Source organism: Pipistrellus hanaki, assembly GCF_964339955.1.
Source record: "Pipistrellus hanaki genome assembly, chromosome: 2".
Taxonomy (NCBI): domain Eukaryota; kingdom Metazoa; phylum Chordata; class Mammalia; order Chiroptera; family Vespertilionidae; genus Pipistrellus; species Pipistrellus hanaki.
In genome coordinates, this window is record NC_140504.1 from 197,013,642 (window position 1) to 197,031,704 (window position 18,063).

The window sequence follows — 18,063 nt, forward strand, 5'->3', positions numbered from 1 at the left end:
TCCAGCTCTTCGGCTGAAGATTTTATAGCCTCTTATGTGGAAACACTGCAGATAAAGGTAAGACATTTTATCTTATAAATCATTTATGCTCCTGGAAATTTCATGAAACAACCTCCTGGCCCAATTAAGTCACATACACTAATAAGCAACAGAGCATTTTGGAACCTTGCCAGGAAACGTGTTTCAATATCTCTCAAAAGATATAGGACAACAACAACGAGAATAATAATACTGATGAAGGCGGCTAGCCGCCATGGAACCCCAATGGGGGCCAGGCCGGGCTCTAAATATTTCACACGGACACTCTCACTCCCTGCCCAGCAGCCCTCTTGGGGGGGCCACGGAGCCCCGTCTTACAAGAGGCTAAGTCACTTGCCTGAGTCATACAGCCGATGAGCTGGGATTCACACCCACATCCCCCCCCCCCCCATTCCAGGGCTCTTCGTCACACCACCACTTTTCTGTTTTTAACCCTCTCCCGAGGATATTTTTTCCATTGATTTCTAGAAAGAGTGGGAGGGAGGAAGGGAGGAGGAGGAGGAGAGAGAGAAAGAGAGAGAGAGAGGGAGAGAGAGAAACATCAATTGGTTGCCTCCTTCGCACAGCCCTACCAGTGCTGGGAACTGCAACAAAGGTACTTACCCTCAACAGGCATTCGAATCCTAGGACTGGCGCTCTAACCACTGAGAAACCCGGCCAGGACTACACCATTTTTCTTCTTCTTTTATCCAGAATGAAAGGAAATATGTTGCCAAGGGACTGATTTATTATCTTAGACCTGATTTCACAGGAGCAAACATTTCAAAGCTTCCTTTTACCTAACTTAACAATCCTATTTTCCACACATGTCGGGCATACTGAACTATCTGCTTGTGTCCATATAAACATGTCTCATCCGTGTTGGTGGCCATGAAGGTGTGGAATGTATTCCTGAGATCTCTTAAAGAAGGGGTTCCTTGTGTGTTATTTATTTGGCAAGGGACTAGAGCACACCCTACTGGCCAGCTCATAGGAACTGCAGTCTTTCCCTGGGAGAACATGTATTGGTAACATTTGAAGATACTATCAGATGAATATTTAGAAGAAATTTGAAAAACAAAAACAAAAAAAACCCTGTCTTGTAATCACCCACATATCAAATGAACGCATCTATAGAACACTAAGAAATTCTAAATGCTTCTAAGTTCTAGAAACGAGATAGAACTAGAAATAGAATAACCACCAAGAATATCAAATGTCCATTGAAGGGAACGTAAGGTAAGTGAAAAGTGGCTCGATTAAAAAATAACTATTCAAACAACATCTCTAAAACCCCAACTAAGAAAAAGTCGGTTTTAGGAAATAGTTAAGCCAACACTTCAAACAGCAGACCGATCAATCAGAGCCAGCCTGCTCAATCATCTCACCAGCTGAGCATACTGGGCAGGGGCAGAGTACCCCTAATCCATGGGGGGTGGGGGGGGGGGATGGAAATTGTAAAGAAATTTTCTTCTGTGAGACTTTTCGAAGGGCTGCAGAAGCTGACAGCATGCCTGTGGGTGAATCGCACCTCTTACCAGCACGCATGTCTTACAGCGACCCTCACAGCTTACTGGCTACATAAGCTATATGCCTGTGCCCGGATGTCTCCAAAACATACTACAGCACACTACACAAGCCGCCCTGTAAGAAATGCAATTCTTCCTCCCATTGTCATGTTTTTTAACCGCACACTTATTTATAAATTGGTAAATAAATTTAAAGGCATAGTTACATTTGCCAAAACCGGTTTGGCTCACTGGATAGAGCATCGGCCTGCGGACTGAAAGACCCCAGGTTCAATTCCGGTCAAGGGCATGTACCTCGGTTGTGAGCACATCCCCAGTGGCGGTGTGCAGGAGGCAGCTGATAGCTGTTTCTCTCTCAATGATGTTCCTAACTCTCTGTCCCTCTCCCTTCCCCTCTGTAAAAAATCAATATATATATATATATATATATATATATATATATATATATATATATATATATTTAAAGGCATCGTTATATATACTTTATATATATATATATATATATATATATATATTTTTTTTTAAGGCATAGTTACATTTAAACCATGAATGGACCGAAGTCAAGGCTCCAATGCCAACAGCAGCTCCATTGAAAAGATTTCTTTGTTTAAAAGGAGGAACACAAAACCGTTTATAATTAAGAAACAAAAACACTTATAACTGAGAGCAATAAACACCAACGTGTGCATTCTCCTGTGGGATTCAAAGACTGTGGAAATGAGCGTCCGGGGAGGCGGCAGGCAGGGGGAGAGGGAGCCAGCGTCTGAGCTCAGCAGCGACCCCAGTTCCCCGGGTTCTGAGCCACAGCCTCCCTTTGTGCTCTCTCCAAGGACAGCTTCTTCTTACCCCGAGAGAGGGAAGGGCAACGTGACACTTTGGGTCAATGTGCTTCAGTCTAAGGTTTTAGATGTTATGTTTAGGGTTTTTTACATAAACACACACACATACACACACACACACACACAGCTAGGAATGTAAATTCAGTGAGAAGTGGCCTCAAAATTAAATGGACTGTGAGAGATGTAAAAGAGACGCCGTCTGACTTTAAATGTCCTCCGGGCTGCAGGCGGTTTAAAACAAGGGAACTTCAGTACAAAGAGGTGTTCCTCCCTGCACCCCCAGACCAGTGTTCTCGTCTGTGAAAAGTCAGCGGAATGATCGCCAGATAGGAGCAACCTGCGAGCATTATTTCAAGGTACTTAGCCTTTTCCTCTTAAACTCTTCCCCAAACACTCCATTCTTGGCATGTCAGTGGTATAACGAAATAGCCTTAGACTATTGCATCAAAGATCTGCAGGGTATGAGTCTCCTCATGTAACTCACTCACAGTCGAGAGAGCCATAGCGTAGGAATTAGCACCGCAAGCAACATTCAGTAAGCTACCAGCCATAACCGGCTTCCCTCTCCACCCCTCCAATAAAAATAAAAAAATACGTCCGTTTATTTTGCAAGTTTAAAAGAGAGCAGCAGGGGGGAGAAGTCAGATCCATCACGTATTCCTCGTGTGATTTTATGGCTTTGGATGCTTGACCAACACATGAGCAAATTATTACCGCTCACAGCCACACAGCCCCTGCGCTAGTAAGTATCCCGGGTTCTTCTTTCCCTGAGGGGTGTGTGTGCTGGTTGCTGGGTGACTATCACGGTTTTATGAATAGGGGAATGCAAAAGCATGCCAGCAGGGCGGTGCGGATTACAACCGCATTGAGGCAACGCGGAGCAGCCGCAGCCAGGGTTCCCTTCGGAGGAAACCGGAGCCCGAGGTCCCCATTCAGCAAAAGCTGCCCCGAGTCCTGAGCCCCGGGCCAGGATGTTCTCTGGTCCTGGCTGCACAACAGCCTGCCGTGAAGCTGCAAACACAGGTGAAGGCAAAGTGGGGCGGGGTGGGGCACATGAATCTGCATCTTCTGTGAATCAAAAAATATAAATAACCTAATTTGGTAAGAAAACCGGCAATGAGTGGTGACTAATTTCCTCCCTCCTAAACTAACACTGAACGAAGGAGTAAGTAAGCCGTGAACAAAAAGATGGGATTACCGGGGCTGCTGATAAGAGCACAGATAAGGGAAACAGCCCAAAGCTTGGAGCAGGCCCGGGGGAGGCAGGAGGCCTCTCCCGTAAACATTCGTTTATCTGGCAGCTGGAAAAGGGCAGAGAGATACTTCAGATGTTTGTGTGTGTGTGCCTGTGTGCACATGCGTCATGTGTGTGCGTGCGTGTGTGTGTGTGTGCATGCGCTCCAAGGCTTGCATTCAAAACTAAGCCTTCGAATTAAATTTTAAAGAATGTAAGTAAATAATAGGGGAGAAAAGGCAAATCCTTTCATGGAGCGCGGAGTTAATGGTTAACCTGATAATGGGGTCGGTATCTCTCTGGGATCTCTCGTTCCCTGCGGTTCCCTGCGGTAGGCCATCCCGGTGAGGCCGCTCGAGGCACGACCACGGGGACCCCGGGACCCCCGGGCGTTACTGCTGAGCCGCAGGCCCGGCCCGGCCCGGCCCGGCCCGCCGGGAGCCCCCGAGGGCAGCGGGAGGCCTCTGGCTCCGTGGAGTCCCGCTCCGGGGGTTTGTTCTGGTTCCAGCTGGAGGGTTTCTGTCTTGTTTGCTTTTTTTCTCACTTTAGTGACTCTTGGTTTGTTATCATTTGTATTATTTATTTTTCGGTTAAACTATAAGCCTGAGGTTGCATCACCGGCGGCGCCCGGGAGAGGCCGGCGGGCGCTGCATCCTCGGGCATCAGTGGCCGCGGGCCAGGCCGCGGGCTGGGAGGCCGGCGTGGGCCTGGCCCGGAGGCCGGCCCGGGGGCCCGTGGGGCCCGTGGGGGGTCCTGGCCGGGCCCACGGCCACCGGTGGGCTCTCAAACCCGTGGTCGGGGGTGGGGGGAGGCTGGCACCCCCTCCACCCTCCCAGCAGAGGCGGCAGCAGTGCGGCGGCGCCCTCCCTCCGCGGCCCCACGCCGCCCCCCGCCCCCCACTCTGTGGCTCGCGTCCCAGGTGACCCCGCTGCCCCGGGCACTGTCTGCCCCCGCCCCCGGCCGTGGCCACCCCGCACGGGCCCTCGCTGGCCGTCCACGCTGCGGCCCGCGGCCCGTGGTGAGCGGGGCAGCCCCCGCGGCTGTGGAAGAGGAAAGCCCCCGCGGCGCCCCCTGGCGGAGGCGGGGACGGGCTGCCCGCGCTCGCAGCGCCGCCCGGGCCCCCAGGCGCCCCCTCGCTGCCCCCGGAAGACCAGGGCGGCGTCCCCTCAGGCCCCGCGACGCGGCGGACCCCACGCGAGCGCCTCCGCCGCCTGGCGTCGCCCCTTTAAATGGCTCGCTGCCGGGATTGGCTGCCCTGGTGTGGGCGGGGCCTCGACGTCACGCCCCGCCCCCTAGCGTATAAAGCGGGCGGCGCGGCGGGGCGACGGAGGCCGAGTGCGAGCGGGAGCGCGGGCTGGCGGACGGAGCGGCGGCGCCTGCGCGGTGCGGCCCCCACCGGGCGCGGAGCCAGCCGGGACGGACATGCGCGGGAGGGCGCCGGGGGGCAGTCGCGGCTCCGCGGGGTAAGGGGCCTGGGCCGGGGGGAGGGCGGCGCCGCGCCCCCGCCGCTCGGGCCGCGGGCGGCTCCGCCGCAGGGCGGGTCCCAGAGGGTCGCCCAGCGCGGCGCTCCCCGGGAGGGGCGGGCGGAGGGAGGGAAGGAGGGAAGAAGGGGGCGGCGCGGGCGGGCCTGGGGGCCCTCGCCGCTCCCGCCGCGCACCGGGCGCCCGGACGCGCCTCGGCCGGAGACCGGCCGCCTGAGGGGCGCGGGTGTCGGGGCGGGAGCCGGGTCCCGCGGGCTGGCGGCGGCGGCCTCGCCGTCCCCTTCCCCACAATGGAGCGGCCCCGCGCCGCCGTCCGCGGTGGAGGCTGCGGGTGGGCGCTGCCCGGCCGGCCCCGCGGCCCCGCCGGCGGGTCTGCGGCGCCTCCCGCGCCCGCGCCTCTCCCTCCGGAGCCTCTCCCTCCCGGCCGGCTCCGGGGAAGGGCCCGCGGCCCATTGGGCCTCCCGGCGGCCGTGTGTGTGTTTGTGTGTCTGCACCGCCGGCTCCTGCGAATGGGACGCCTCCTCGGCCGCGATTGGAGCCGCGGCGCTGGCTGAGGCTTTATGAGGGTTTCGTCATGGCGTGAAAGAAACCAGTCTCTTACCTGATAAAAAAAGAATATATATATGAATAGATTGTTAGTCATAAACTTAAGTGCAGGCAGAGCAGCGACTGTAGCTTTAAAAGATGTGCGGCGACTTCGGGGACACCTGCCGCACAGGTAGGGCAGGACCGGTTTCCAGGCAACTGTCAGGGCGAGGGAAGGTGAGGCCAAAGCGCTTTCTTCTTCTCCTTCTTCTTCTTCTCCTTCTTCTTCTTCTCCTTCTTCTTCTCCTTCTTCTTCGGGGCGGGGTGGTGCACAGAGTGGAGCCTTCACAGATCATACGAATGCGTTTGCCGAGGAGACAAACGTCTCAGTTCCCCACAGTGTCCCCTTTTTGTTAAAACTGCTTTCCCCCCTCTCTGTCTGTCTGTCTCTCTCTCTCTCTCTCTCTCTCTCTCTCTGCGTGTCTGTAATTACACAGTTTTGAGTGAAGCTGTATTTAAACAGATCAAAGACCTGCTAGGTACCCATTTGAGGAAATGACCAGATTTGGGTAAGACCAGAATAAAAGCCGGTTTCATGTTTCGGCGCTCACTGTGGCCGGGATGCGAGCGGCCTAAAGAGAAACGGAGGCTTAGCTCGGCCGTCAGCGCGCCGTCCTCCCGCTGCTTCTGTGTTTTTTATCGATTCCAGAGAGGAAAGGAGAGGGAGAGACATCCATGATGAGGGAGAACCATGGATCCGCTGCCTCCTGCACGCCCCACACTGCGGATCGAGTCCACAACCTGGGCCTGTGCCCTGACCGGGAATCGAACCGTGACCTCCTGGCTCCGAGGTCACACTCGCGGGCCGGGCCAGCTGGGTTCCAGTGGCTGTCCGCTAATAGGTGCCAGAGGTCTTGGACTAGCAATGTACAACCTGACACACATTAGATTGTAAACTCCTTAAGGGCAGGGCCTCTGCCTCGCACAGCTTCCATCTTTTAGGCCCGGGCACATAGTTAATGGTTGATAAATAATTGCACGAAAGCAGATTTTACATTTTAAAGTTCAGCAGAAATGAATCAGTGGCTGATAAGGGTCGCGGAGCACACCTGTAGTTTAGTGACGGATAGGAAATGTGCGAGTTATTCCTATTTTGTTAGGTAAAAATTACACTTTCCATGAATTGTCTTTCCTTCTTCCAGCTCCCTAAAAACAGGTCTCTCTTCCTCTGACATTTAACGATCACACTGCAGACCCGAGCGTTGTGTGACTATAACTCTTAACTGCCGCTTCTCCGAAGCTGAGCCACATCACACTTCCTCTGCTCACGCTGACGGGAGCTTCCCGAAGCCGGTTGCTAAATTACAGGTACAACCCAGCACGCCTGCAACCGACCTGACTGGCCACATGCCATCCGGTTGCTGTAGAAAGGGGCAGAGGAGGGAGGAGGTGGTGCCGGGTAATTCCAGGAGTTTGAACGTCCTGGGCTCCCTCTGCCCAGAGAAACAGCTGCTCCCATTCGGCCAGGCCCGCAGCACCCCTCCATGCCGGGGGGGACCGCGCTGATGGGAGCCGAGGAGCAGCCCTGATAAGCGGTGCCGTGTGGCATCCTGCCTCGTTGGCCCAGTGGAAACACATGCTTTGTGCAGGCAGGTGGAACGGGGGGTTCCAGGTTCTGAGTGTGAGTTTGGTAGAGAAGTTGGGCCGTGTGACTCAGTGGCAGTGTTGTCCGGCTCACCAGAGGGTCTCAGGTTTGATTACCAATTAAACACTCTGAAAACCATCCTCTGGTGAGGTTCAACAACAACAGAGAGGTTAGTCTGAAGGTAAGGGAAAGTTAGTGCCAGCTCCCAGCTCGGAGGCTCAGAGAGGAAGCAAAGGATTCTGAGTGGAGTCATTGCTGAGACTTTAATCCGATCCCTGTGCCGTCACACAGGGCAGTGTTACTAACAGGCCACTTCCGGGCCGCAGTGAATACTCGTTTAAATACGGGTTCTGGCCGCATGTGTAGGCCTCTTCAGCTCCTCATGCCACAGTTCAAAAACCATCACCGTTAGAGAGGAATCAGGAGGATGGTCAGGATGGAAGACAGTGTCCGTGGCTCTGAGGAAAGACCCGGAAGGAGAATCTGGACCAGTCAGATTGCCTAAAAAATACTACCCCGCCCGGGGGCGCTTCTGACTGCTGTGACTGCTCTTTCCACCCTTTGGATTTTATACAAAAGCCACCTGAGGCCGGCTTCGGGCTCAGTGGTTGAGCATCGACCTATGAACCAGGAGGTCACGTGCCGGGCTGCAGGCTCCCAGTAAGGGGCCGACTGAGCTTCTCATCTTACGTTTCTATTTCTCCCTCTCCCTTCCTCTCTGAAATCAATAAAAATACATTTTTTTGAAAGTTACCTGCAAGTCCGAGCAGGAGTGGCCTGGTTGGTTGAGTGTCATCACGTGCTCAGAAACATGACTAGTTTGAGCCCAGTCAGAGCACATACCTGGGGTGCAGGTTCGACCTCCAGGCAGGGAGTGCTAGAAGGCAACAGATGGATGTTTCTCTCCATCACTCTCCCCCTTCCCTCTCCCCCTCCCCCCCCTCCTTTCCTCCCTCGTATCCTCAGGTGAGAGTTTTTAAGTCACCCGCAGAGGCCTTCCCTAGCCACCTGTGCGAATGGCTCTCTGGCTCCTCGGCCTTGCTGTCCTGTGTCCTTGGGAGGCCTCACAGTCCGAAATGGCTGCTTTGACTGTTGTCTCCCTCACCAGTTTGACTCCTCGTTGCTGAGCATGGTGTCTGGTCCAGAGGAAGCATTTGGTAACCATTGGTGAAAGGAATTAACCCCTGCCCTCTGAGGGCTTGTGAGCAACACTGAGTCCAGTTCCTGTTTCTCTCGGAGCCGCTCTCGTAGCCATCCATCCACCTCCGCGTCCCTCTCCCCGTCTGGAAACGTGTCGGAGGAGGACCAGGGTCGCCCAGCACGAAGCCACTCTGCAGGGAGAGGCAGGCGAGTGGCCGGGAAATGCGGGGTCCTGGGCGGCTGCACAGGAAGGTGGCGCTTCGTTTCCTGTTTGAAATGGAGCCTGATCCCCTCTTCTCACAGGGATGTTGAGGGACCGAGTGAGATGATGTGAGAAAGTGCTTTCCAATAGGCCTGTGCTGGAGAGGCCGCTGTGCGCTGCCTGGAAGGAGGGTGGGGTGGGGTAGGAAATGGCCCCTGGTCCTGGTGAGGACGCACATGGGGCGTTGAAATGGTGCATGATGGGGGGGGGGGCGCACCGTTAGAGATGGAGCTTCCAAAGAACCGATTAAAGGAGTCAGAGAGCTTAATGCCTTCACCGCCCTTGATTTTATTTTTGTTAATCCTCACCTGAGGATATTTTTCCCATTGATCTTTTTTTTTTATTTATTTATTTTTTTTTTTAGAAGGAGGGAGGGAGGGAGGGAGCATCGATGTGCATCCATTGGTAGCTTCCCACTCACCACACAGGGATCAAAACCTGCAACTTAGGTATGTGCCCTTGACCAAAATGAAATCAAGACCCTTTGGTTTGCAGACCAACACTCTAACCACTGAGCCACATCAGCCAGGGCTCACCCACCCTTTCAGGGGAGATGAAGGGAACAGGAAATGTCTATGGTGGTCAGAGCGCACCTGCCGGGTACCCGAGGGGTTGAAGAGATGGGGGGACTTTGACATCAGGCTCCCACCGTCGCCAGACGTGACCTTGACCGAATAAGTCCCTTACCTTTGCCTCCGATCCTCACCTGAGACTGAGGGAGTCAGCCGTCTCCCCAGGGCTGAGGGTTAAATAAGTTGGTATAAACGGAGCTCAGCACAGGCCTGTCCGGTAGGGTCCGGTGCGCTGTCCTCCGGGGTCAGTGCTCCCGGTGACTGTCCAGAGTGGCTGGCCCCGGTGGCTTTGTGATGCTCGGAGTGGATCTGAACTTCTCAGGGTTTGCTTCCATCACTAGACCACGTGCTGCTGTCACTGCCCCTCCCCAGAGCCCAGAAACGGTGCGGGTTGGGAGGGAGGAGGAGCTCCCGCCTCCCGGCAAGGACGCAGCGGGCCGCCCTGCGCTGGCCTGCAGGAGTCGGTCCGTGTGATGACCAGGGTCGGGAGCCAGGAGGTTCCCTAACACTTAGCGAGGGAACATTCCCAATTATTCAAGAAGTTAGGTCCCTGGGCTTTTCACCTTTCACTCAGCTTTGATTCTGACCATCTGAAGGGAAATTGCCTTCCCGTTGCCTCCGGTTTATCCTTTACAAACAGGCCCGTCTGTGCCAGGCATGGGGACACGTCCGCCGGCACCGCCCAGCCAACTTCCATCTTCACGGGAGCCGAGCTCAGCTTGCATTGGTGCGCGAGTATTTAATTACATTTTATTGACATAACGCAAACCATTAAGCCGCTGAGCTCCAATGTGAAGGCTGCACACACCCCAGGAGCGGGGTCCTCTCGGCCTGGCCCTCCTTCCCCCCAAACCATCACCCAGGAGGGACCCTGTGGGCCTTGGAAGCCTTTTGCTGAGGTAGCACTGAAGGTACAGTGAGTGTCAGACGAGTGAGTTCCCTCCTATTGATCACACCCCAGTCCTCGCCCTGGCCCGCTCAGTGGTTAGAGCGAGGCATCAGCCCCCGGGAGGGTCACGTTCAGTCCCAGTCACGGCATGTGCCTGGGCTGCAGGTTCGATCCAATCGATCGTCTCTCACATCGATGTTTCTCTCTCCCCTCCCCTCCCCCTCCACTCTAAAATCAATGGAAAAAATATCCGTGGGGGAGGATTAACAAAAAATAAAAACAGTTCTACACAAGAGTTCAAATGGCTTGGCTACTAGTGCTTCAGACACGAATCTTTATTCTTATTTCAGAGATTTTCAGAAGGTAGATAAACATGCAGGTGTCGGTTTACGTGGGTAGGTTTAGAATCATGGGGTTTGCCGTGTTCCTAAATCAGTTTCTTTTTACACACTTTGCCCCTAAGGGTCGTACCTTCCGTCTCCGTGGGTCTGGGAGTAGCTGTGTAGGTAATTGTTAAATGCAGCTGAAAAGACCATTTATCGCCCTGAATAAACAGAAATCAGGTTCTAAAACCAGATTGAGAGAAGGAAATTACATCACACTTTTAAATAAGGAAGCGCTGGGCAGAACTGGATGAGTCGAGTGACAAAAATGTGCCCCTCCTCCTCTGTGGGCTGCTTCTGAGATTTATTAATGAGATCTGGTGGCCAGGTAAGCAGATCTAGGTTACTGTCTTAAGGTAGCCTGGTTTTTTAAAGTTCCAGAGAGACCGTCCAAAGGTGAGGTTCACCTTAAGGAACGTGCAGGGTGCTTACGGCGTTGTTTTGACTCTAACCGTAAAGAGACAGTAGGTGCCTTATCAGCCAGAAGTAACGTGGGAGCCAGGGGGGACCCCGTTTTCAGGAGCGCCCCGACTGCCTTAAGTGAACACCAGCTGAGCTCGCGCTGTGCTCGGGGTGCACTCTGGCCACTTTGCTTGGGTTGAGGATGGAATGGAACAGTGCCTGCCTGCTCTGCCCTGAATGGCCCTTAGAATCCTCTTTTTCCCTTGGTTCTCTGCTGATTTGTAGTGTGTGAGTCTTTCACATAATCCCTTTTTTTTTTTTTTTTTTTTAAAGAGATGAATGTTTTCTCAACATCCACGTCACTATTGGAAACTGGTGCGGGACTTCCCGGGAGCCAGGCTGTCCTAGATTCGGAGAGTGGGCAGGAGCAGGTGGCTCAGCTGGCCCTGAGGAGCAGTGAGTCCTCAGAGATCTGGGGGAGGAGGAGCTGGGGCCCGAGCGGAGCAGCCAGTGAGCAGGAAGGGGGACCATGGAGCTGGGGGGCTGAGCTAGAGGGGCTGAGGCTCAGGTTAAAAACGGCCCCTCTAGGAGAGTGGGCCTCCTGGACCAGCGGTGTCCTCATGGGACATCAACTACTAAAATTCTGGTGCACCAGAAAATACGTTTGGGGCTATAATGTTGGTTCATTCACACTGGATGGCTGTTGTTGTGTTGGCTATTGTCATTTTTGGACAGTTTTTTAAGGGAAAAGCGGTCGGTGCCCCTACTGAATCGTCAGGTATCACATGCTTTAAACATTCTTGGGGCACCAGCTGCACATCGCTGACCTAGACCCTGAGCTGGCTGGGAAAGTGGGCGGGGTCTGAAGTGAGTGACAGGAACCCGGTTTGTAGAGTTGGGGGTGCCAGAGGACCACCCACATGCAAAGATCACCACCAGACAATGGACGCCGGAGCCGGGGCTGGAGCCAGGATTGGGGCGCTCTGTGCAGAGGTGAAGGATTAAAATGGGGAGGGGGGTCTAAAAGGACACCCACCCACCCACCCCCCCCACCCCCAAGAAACATGCCGGGAAAAGTTGTTCGCATCTGGGACAGCATCAGCTGCATTTGACACTAGAGCCGAGCTGGGTGTCAGGAAGGGAGCGAGCCCTGGGGTCCGGGGACCAGGCTGCCTGGGCTCACACAGGCCCTCTGCCCCAGGTGCCGGCTCCCGCAGGGCTGTGTGTTCCTTCCTCTGACGGCCGTGAGGAAGGAAGCAGGCTTGGGAACACTGCAGCGCGTTTCCTTTCTAACCTGAGGGTGACCGAGGGCTCACCCCCACCCCCACCCCACCCAGGCCTGTGGCTGCATACCGGAGACCTGAGAGCGATGCAGGCGGCTCAGAGGCTCACCCTCAGTTTGCCGTCCGCGGGCACGGACCACGCGGCGGGTTGCCCCCGATCCGCAGCATGGAGTGTTTTCCGAAAGAAGGGCATAAAATTATATTGCCCTCCGCGCTCCCTGCCTGCGAGTAGGAAGTTCCGACGTTTCATAACGCGCCGCGCACAATTCCCCATTGAGCCGCGGAGGCAGGTCACCTCGATGAATGCACAAAGACACCATTGTGGCCAGGGGCGAGCTGGCGCAGCGAGCACAATTCTTTTTAGACTAGAAAAATTTTTTTCTTAAGAAAGCTAACAAGTAGGTGATGGGAACAATGAGTGAAAAATAACTTTTTCTAGAACATACACATAACTCCCAGGGCCATTGAGATGTAAGTTTAGGATCGAGGCGATTCTGCAGAGGCCGTGGTTACACAATTACCCTGTTGAAAGCTCAGATGTCGGTGGTGAGGAGCCGACAGGCAGTAATTACTAGCCCTTGGCCCGCGGACAGGTGGGGGCTGGGCCCGCGCCTCGCCCTGCCATCTGGGCGCAGCCTCCACACGTGGGCCCCGCCGCCGCTGTGCTCCTGCCCACCCGGTTCTCACGTGGAGGCGGCAGGCGCTCGCCGGGGTCTGCAGTGCCTGCAGGCGCCTGCAGTGTGTGTTCCCTGACGGGGGGGGGTTAGATTGCTCCCAGCTTTACTGATTCCGGTGGAGGAGGGAAAGCACTGCATCTCAGTGATCTGAAAACCAAACCTCCCGCTAACTGAGCTTTACCAAGTGATGTTTTCTTCTCTAGAGAGCGACTGGATACTCTGGAATACTGTGTTAACCTGTTTGACCCCCTGCCTGAGATTTAAATGTTTCCGATGGACCCAAACATATTTATCTATCTATCCATCTATCTATCTCTTTCTCTCTCTCCTTTTCTGTGGAAAAAGCAAACCCTGTGCATGTACGTTCTGACACCGATGGCAATAATAGACGTCACTATACAGTCACTGACTGAGCTCCCTCTGGGCAGCGATGGCTAATGAAGGGACCAGCCTGTATCTGAGCTCAATCAGCTCAGAGGGGTCAGATCTGTCCCTAAATCAAAACAAAAAATAGCCTGTTGCCCCCTCCCGCCCCAGGTCTGGCACACCACCCTCGGTGTGCACGCTTTCGGCGAGAATGTGAGAGCAGTGTAGAGTGTACGCACACATCTCCGAGGGGCTCTGCACACAGCTGGGTCCAGCCCCGTAGGTTATCTGAAGACGGCGCCCACAGAGATGCCAGTCACGTTGGCATTGATGCGATCGTGAACAATAAAGGAGCGTTGAGAAGAGGCAGAGGGCCTGGCCGGGCCAGTGACAAGCGGCATCCTGTGCCCTGACAGGCCGCTGGTCTGATGTCCGGGTGGGCGTGGAGGTTCAGGTTCGGTGCCCAGTTGGGGTACATCCCATAGGCAACCGATCAATGTTTCTCTCCCGAGAGAGGGAGGGATCCCTGAAGCTGAGGAGTCGCTGGCCTCCTTGCCCAGGCCTTGCAGCGAGGCCCTCAGAGAAGGGAATGTGAAGAATGCTCAGGCCGGGGAAGCCGGCCAGCCGCCCGCAGCGGCCAGCGGGCAGAACCTGGTTTTACAGGATCGGGAGGTTGGTGTCTGCCTGTGTTCCTCTCTCCCGAGAGGGCGTCCCCGGAGGGTTTGTCTTCCCGGGCCAGCCCTGAGGTACAGCCCCCGAACTGGTGCTGGCTGTGGGCTGGCGAGGCCTGGGCTTCGTGCGCCTGAGTCCTGAGCGGCCTCAGGGGCAGGGGGAGTGGTGCGCGTCCAGGGGGCTGCCCCTGCACCCCCACCAGGAGGGCCCCTCTTCCTGGCCATGGGTATTTCCCTCTGCTCAAAGCACTGCACATCTCAGACCAGGACTGGGGAACTTGCTCTCAGGGTGTGCATTTGAAGTTCCCTCACAGGAAGGAGGAAGGCTGTGCCGGGAGAACGGGGAGAATGCGTCTCTGTGCGGCGCTCGGACCCCGTGTTTCTGAGCTGTCTCTGCACCTCTCATCCTTCCCCCTCCAGGGACCAGACGCTGCTCGCCACCTGACGCCCAGGGTGCAGGATGTCCACCGCGGGAGTCGCTGCCCAGGAGATCCGCGTGCCGCTGAAGGCATTTCTGCACGATGGCCAGGCCCTGGGGAGCCTGAACACATGCTGGGGCCGCCGCCGGGAGCTGGGGAAGTGAGTGGGGGCGCGAGGGGCGCGGTGGATGGGGCGGACGGGGTGGGGTGGGTCACTGGTCTCTGACCGAGATGTCTTTGCTGCATTTCAGTAACTTCCTGAACATCCACCCGATCGCCATGGCCTACAGCCTGAAGGCGACCACTCAGGCCCACCTGATGTCTCTAGGTACGAGTCCCGCAGGTCCCAGAGGGCGGCCCGGGGGAGGGAAGGGGGCGGGCGGGGGGGGGGAGGGGGGAGGGGGCAGGTGGCAGAGGGCTGTTAGCGGGTCCAGCTTTGCTCTTTAAAAAAGAGGAAACAGCCGAAACCGGTTTGGACTGAAAGGTCCCAGGTTTGATTCTGGTTGGGGGCACCTACATTGGTAGCGGGCACATCCCTGGTAGGGGGTGTGCAAGAGGCAGCTGGTCGATGTTTCTCTCTCATCGACGTTTCTAGCTCTCTATCTCTCTCCCTCTCTGTAAAAAGTCAATAAAATATATTTAAAAAAAAAAAAAAAAAGAGGGAACAACCTGACTGTTCCAGCAGCAGTGTGCCCCCTGGTGGCAGCAGGTCTGAAGATACCCTGTCCCTCTCACACTCACGTCCCTGGTCCCAGGCAGGAGGCTCCACAGGCGGTCTGTCCGGCCGCGCACAGCCGTGTGCGAGGGCACAGGAGTGGGGATGTGGGCAGGAGCTCGGAACGGCACACAGTACACCACACGGCCCTCGTCATGTGGCCATCCTATCCCTTAGGCTTTTGCCGGGAGCTGCTGTCACACTGCAGGCTGCCACCCTCGTGGCGTTCCCGGGCGCCAGCCGGGGGCTCCCTCTTATCTCGGCCCCGCCCTCTTGTGACCTGGCGCTGCGGGTGGCACTCAGGGAAATTATATGCTGCCGTCTTCTGCGAATTGTGCACATGTCACAGAACCTGCCTGCGTGTGTAGGCGTGTGCCCTGCGCATGTGGGGGAGATGGAAGAGATAGTCTGTTCTTTGAACCAGATCATGTGCGCTCACAACTCCAGGCTAATTACACCTGTGGGGCGGCGCGGTGTCCGCGGCCCGTGACGGCGCAGGCGGCCGCCCCAGGGGAGGGTAGGCGGTGGGCTGCCCACGCGGGCACTGCTGGTCCTCACTACCCCGTCCTTTGCAGGGCGCGCCTCGGCACCTGCCCCAACCAGCGGCCACCGCCTCGCTGAGCACGGCCCCTCTCAGAAGCCCAGCCTGCCCCCGCTCGTCCTGCCCCCGAGCGAGAGCCCGGGGCCCCTTGACGAGGACCCGGTGGTGTGTGGCTTTAAGAAACTGTCGGTCAACGGGGTGAGTGCCCCCACGCCCCCGCTCACGCCCATGAAGAGCGGCCCGTCCCCCGTGCCCTGTGTGGCGGGCTCCCGGCCGCTGCCCCCACTGCCCATCTCCGAGGGCCACTCGCTGGACGACACGGACTGCGAGGTGCAGTTCTTCACCTGCTCCGACACTGCCTTGCTTCTGGGAGACGGCGCGGCCCCCGAGTTCAAGTACGGCGGGCCCGGCCGGCGGAGCTTCCGTGGCTGCGGGCAGATCAACTACGCCTACTTCGAGACCCCGACGGTGTCCGTGGTGGACCTCAGCCAGGCCGCCGAGCAGACGGCGGGGGCGCAGCCCTCGGACCCGCCCGCGCCGCAGAGCCACCGGCGGCTCCGGCGGTCGCACTCGGGCCCCGCCGGCTCCTTCCACAAGCCGGCCGCCAGGGCGCACGGCCACGTCCCCCGAGCCTCCCCCCACCCCGACACAGACAAGCCCGAGGTGCCCCCGCGGGTCCCCATCCCCCCGCGGCCCGTCAAGCCCGATTACAGACGGTGGTCGGCGGAGGTCACGTCCAGCACCTACAGCGACGAGGACAGGCCCCCCAAAGTGCCGCCCCGGGAGCCCCTGTCACGGAGCAACTCCCGCACCCCGAGCCCCAAAAGCCTTCCGTCTTACCTCAACGGCGTCATGCCCCCCACCCAGAGCTTCGCCCCGGACCCCAAGTACGTCAGCAGCAAAGCGCTGCAGAGACAGCTCAGCGAGGGCTCCACCAGCCGGGCGCCCTGCATCCTGCCCATCATCGAGAACGGGAAGAAGGTCAGCTCGACGCACTACTACCTGCTGCCCGAGCGGCCGGCCTACCTGGACAGATACGAGAGGTTCTTCACGGAGGCCGAGGAGGCGAGCGCCAGCTCCCCGGCACAGCCCTTCCCCGCCGACGGCGGCCTCGCCGCGGCCCCCGGGACCAGGGCGGACGTGGGCGGCCACGGGAAGCGGAAGCACTTGTCCTACGTGGTTTCTCCGTAGCCTCGGTCCCGGTGCAGCAGAGGGTGGAGTTTTCCAGTCTGAGGTCCAGGTGCAGAATAAACTTGAACTCTGTGCAGAGAGGTGCTGTCCTGCTGAGGACCCCGTGCCCAAGCCCCTGAGGTGTGAAGGGCAGACGGGGGGACACTCGCCCACAGCATGTGCCGTAGGAAACGCGCGGCCTGGCCGTAGCCGGTTAACCAGTTAGTCACGTCTCCGCGAAGTGTCTGCAGCCGCACCAGGGCTCCTGAGAGACCGCACACAGCGAAGGAAGCACGCAGTGTTGGGAGTCACAGAGGATTATTTTTGCTGAGACGTTTGCAGATTCCTGGCTCTTTGGTCTTCATGTTTGTTGGATGTATTTTGCAGCCTTTTCCGTGGGGAGCGGGTGTGTCCTTACCGTGGCTGTACCTTCCCAGTTAAAACCGCCCAAACCCGAGACGTGCAGACTTCACTTCCTGTCGCTGCGGGGGACGGGCAGCTTACCTGCCAACCATGCTTCCACCCGGACGTGTCCCGCTCCTCTTCCTTCAGCCCAGTGGCCACCGGCACGCTGCCTCACGGAAACGGGGGACGTGGTGGCTCCACGGTGTGCCTCTAAGCAATGATGGAACAGCCACGTGACTGAGAGTGACTGCGAATGTGTGTGTGGGGTTTCAGACTATTAATAAACATACAACACAAGCTGGCCTTGTGTTGCTGGTTCCTACTCAGTATTTCCCAGGAATTGTCGGCTTTGAAGTAAAGCCTCTGACCAAGAGCGACTGTGTCTTAATATGAGCGTGCCGTCAGCACCGCCTGCTTCCAGGCCCACGGCCGCTCACACTGCCTGCACAGCCCCGCTGTCCCCGCACCGTCCTGCCGGGCGGCGGAGTGCTCCCCGCAGAGGTGCGTGGCCGCGACGCTCGCGCCAGTTAAACCGCTGTTTACAGTCCCACTGCTGCGTGCTGTCTGAGCTCCGTGAAGCGGATGTTAGTCTGAACTAAATGAAGGTTAAACCATGCTTTAGGAAAATGCACTGATGTCTGCATTACGTGTACAGTATTGGACAAAGAATTTATCCATTTTTGTTGCATTATTTTGAATATTGTCTTCATTTTAATAAAGTTACAGTACTTATTTATGATACTGCTAACAATGTTTCTTGCCTACACGCTCATGACCTCTGGTGGGACACAGGCCAGAGCCAGGCCGTGTGAACCCCGCCCTTCAGCAAGACAGACTGGCCCCATGGATGACAAAGTGCTGTCTTTCCACGACTTGATCTGCATCTCATTTCTTTGC

At 56.7% G+C, this 18,063-nt stretch overlaps 1 protein-coding gene across 1 annotated transcript; it reads left to right on the forward strand.

Annotated features, from left to right (window-relative positions):
• The first annotated feature begins 4,927 nt into the window (after positions 1 to 4,927).
• Positions 4,928 to 17,905, forward strand: ERRFI1 (ERBB receptor feedback inhibitor 1). The gene is made up of 4 exons (XM_084875821.1): positions 4,928 to 5,083; positions 14,337 to 14,495; positions 14,587 to 14,663; positions 15,626 to 17,905. Exons 2-4 carry the CDS (start codon positions 14,377 to 14,379, stop codon positions 16,780 to 16,782), a joined length of 1,353 nt encoding a protein of 450 aa, XP_084731947.1. The 5' UTR covers positions 4,928 to 5,083; positions 14,337 to 14,376; the 3' UTR covers positions 16,783 to 17,905.
• Positions 17,906 to 18,063: the final 158 nt, after the last annotated feature.

What these genes read in the sequence shown, in the direction of transcription:
- ERRFI1 (XM_084875821.1), top strand. Translation starts at nt 14,377, where the DNA reads ATGTCCACCGCGGGAGTCGCTGCCCAGGAGATCCGCGTGCCGCTGAAG. An exon ending in CGCCGCCGGGAGCTGGGGAA is followed by an intron (nt 14,496 to 14,586) that starts GTGAGTGGGGGC and finishes GCTGCATTTCAG; the next exon opens with TAACTTCCTGAACATCCACC. An exon ending in GGCCCACCTGATGTCTCTAG is followed by an intron (nt 14,664 to 15,625) that starts GTACGAGTCCCG and finishes CGTCCTTTGCAG; the next exon opens with GGCGCGCCTCGGCACCTGCC.